Raw genomic sequence first — 2,500 nt, 5'->3', positions numbered from 1 at the left:
AGAAAAGAAAAGAAAAAATCTGCGTAAATGCACTTTCCATTACAGCAAAAAACAAATAAGCAAAATAAATGAACACACAAAAATAATAAAAACCATCAACACTATTTCACAAAATAAAACATCAATACATACAAAGTACCTAAAAATTAAACATATATTCGAACAGAAACAGAACAAAAATCTTACCGGGTTTCCTGCAGAACTCTTCACTAAGACGTCGAAGTTTTTCTACTTCTACATCCACTCGGTCACCGTCTATAGGACAAATGCAAGGGAAAAAAAAAGGAACTTGAGGGAAAGCAAGACAAGGCAAACAACAAAAAAAAAAAAACACTGGGTTGGGATTGGCTCTATTTTGGGAAGCTCAACTAAAAAGGGGAATATGATATTTAATGCCTAATACTGCTGACTAAATCTCTAGGAAATCTATGATCTATGGGAATAAGCCTTTTTTTTTTTTTTTTTTTTTTTTAAGTAAATGAGAATTATCAAACAATTAAGGATATATAAAGTATGCTATAAGGAGCATAAAATAATAACTAATACAATGCCTAATATTGCTGACTAATCTCTATAAGGTCTATGAAAAAAGGTATGCATTTTGAAGTAAAAAGAATAAATATAAATACATAAAACGGGTTATGACAGTAGATAACGAAAACCAAAATAATGCCTATTATTGCTAACTAAATTTCTATGATATAAAATTTATGGAAAGCCTAACATTTGGAACAAATAAAATTCAACAATGTGAACATATAAAACATGCTTTAATGAATAGCAATCACAAAAAAGAAAGAAAAAATGCCTAATATTGCCGAATAAATATCTCGAAAGTGAAGTCAATAAAAAAGTCTCAAATCAAATAACAGATGAAAGTGAACAAACGAACGTGAACAATAGAACATGCTAAGATTTCATTTATATTAGATGCACATTTTAATGTATAATTCCGTAAGAAATATAAATAATTTGAGGATAAATGCTCGCAAAAGGGATCATCAAAGTTGAAGTATATGCATGGCAGAAGAGGGTAAAAAACACAGCCAACTATCATGCACAAAAGAAGTGTTTTGTATCTGTTGAATCAAATTGAATTCATCCAGAGAATTGAAAAAAATGATAATATTTAAATAAACATGTCAATTAACGCTATATAATCATTGCATTTTGTATTAAAACCTTAGATGTATTTTATGCTTCGTCACACTAGTTCGTATACTGTTAAGTTGTTATATATATATATATATATATATATATATATTTTAATGTATATCCATTTTATCTGTTGTTAAAGATTTCCGGTAATATTATTGCTACATACATATTTTTCTTATAATCCTCAAAATTTCGTCTGAGGAAGTAAACAATTGAAGATAATTAGTTAACATAACGTAAAAGCTGATTTTGAAATTTCATTCGCTCTCTCTCTCTTCTGGCAAAGGAGAGGAGGAGGGTTGGGGGGGGGGAGGACGGAAACAGGTACTGGGGAAGGGGAAGGAGGGAGAGGGGAGAAAGGAGAGGGGCGTAAGAAAAAGAAGATAAGAGGAAAAAAAGGGAAAGAGAGAAGGAGGAAAGTACGGGGGATGATAGGAGAAGGGAGGAACAGAGGGAAAAGGGAAGTAAGAAAAAAGGGGAGCAAAGGAAGAAAAGGGGGGAAGGGGAACAGGAGGGAGGGGGAGAGTAGAATGGGGGAGGAGAGAAGAGAGAAGAGTAATGCGGGAGAGGAGAAGAGAAAGGAGAGGGAGAAGGAGAGATAGGAGAGGGGGAGAAGGGAGGCGAGTCGAGTGGACGAAAGAGCCGGGCGAGTTATCTGAGTCACTAACCATATCTGGGCACCTCGTTGATATTTTTTTATTTTCTCTTCTCTTCTCTCTCTCTTTCTCTCTCTCTCGTGATCTTTCTTTTATCAGCCTGAAAGTTTGGTGGACATAGATTTGCATTTTTAGTGTTCATTATAGAACACTTTACTGTTGGGGACATTTTTATCGTGGCAGTTTTATATCTTCTTCTACCTTATCGGAGAATAATTATGCGAACTTGTTATCAACAGGTATTTAAAAAAAGAGACGAGGCAGAATAAAAATGCAGAAAGTATTGTTGACATTTTTTATGAACAAGGTCACGTGATATCTCTCCGAACCAGGCACTCGACAAATAATGGGATTTCGCTTCTCTCTCGCGACGCCATATTGGATGATCATCTTTGGCGGGCTTTGGGAGGGCGAGATAATCAAATGAGAATCGAAATGCGTTGGCGAGTGAGGAAGGTTTCTTTTAAATGTGATGAGGCGAATTTTTTGTGTGTGTGTTTTCATAGAGAGATTTTTTTATGTAAACAACAGAGAATGAGATAACAGGAAGATAAATACCAAATTCAACGGGATTGCACGTTTTTTTTCTTTTTCTTACCTTTTCCCAAGTTAGTTTCTCTCTCTCTCTCTTTTTATCTTATTCTCTCTCATTATCTCAACCCCCCTCTCTCTCTCTACCTCCCTCC

General features: G+C 34.7%; 1 protein-coding gene across 1 annotated transcript in view; it reads right to left on the bottom strand.

The window, feature by feature from the left end:
- The window catches only part of LOC122256789 (uncharacterized), a 184,629-nt gene that overhangs the window by 93,258 nt on the left and 88,871 nt on the right, over positions 1–2,500 (bottom strand). Inside the window, exon 3 of the mRNA XM_086553029.1 lies at positions 187–255. Within this exon, the coding sequence (XP_086409155.1) occupies positions 187–255 (69 nt within the window). The remainder of the gene's footprint in view (positions 1–186; positions 256–2,500) is intronic.

This window comes from Penaeus japonicus, unplaced genomic scaffold, assembly GCF_977035675.1.
Source record: "Penaeus japonicus unplaced genomic scaffold, GWHDUDI00000001_assembly GWHDUDI00000027, whole genome shotgun sequence".
Classification (NCBI taxonomy): Eukaryota; Metazoa; Arthropoda; class Malacostraca; order Decapoda; family Penaeidae; genus Penaeus; species Penaeus japonicus.
The sequence above is the reverse complement of the archived record's forward strand: the minus strand, read 5'-3'. Positions and strand labels throughout refer to the sequence as shown.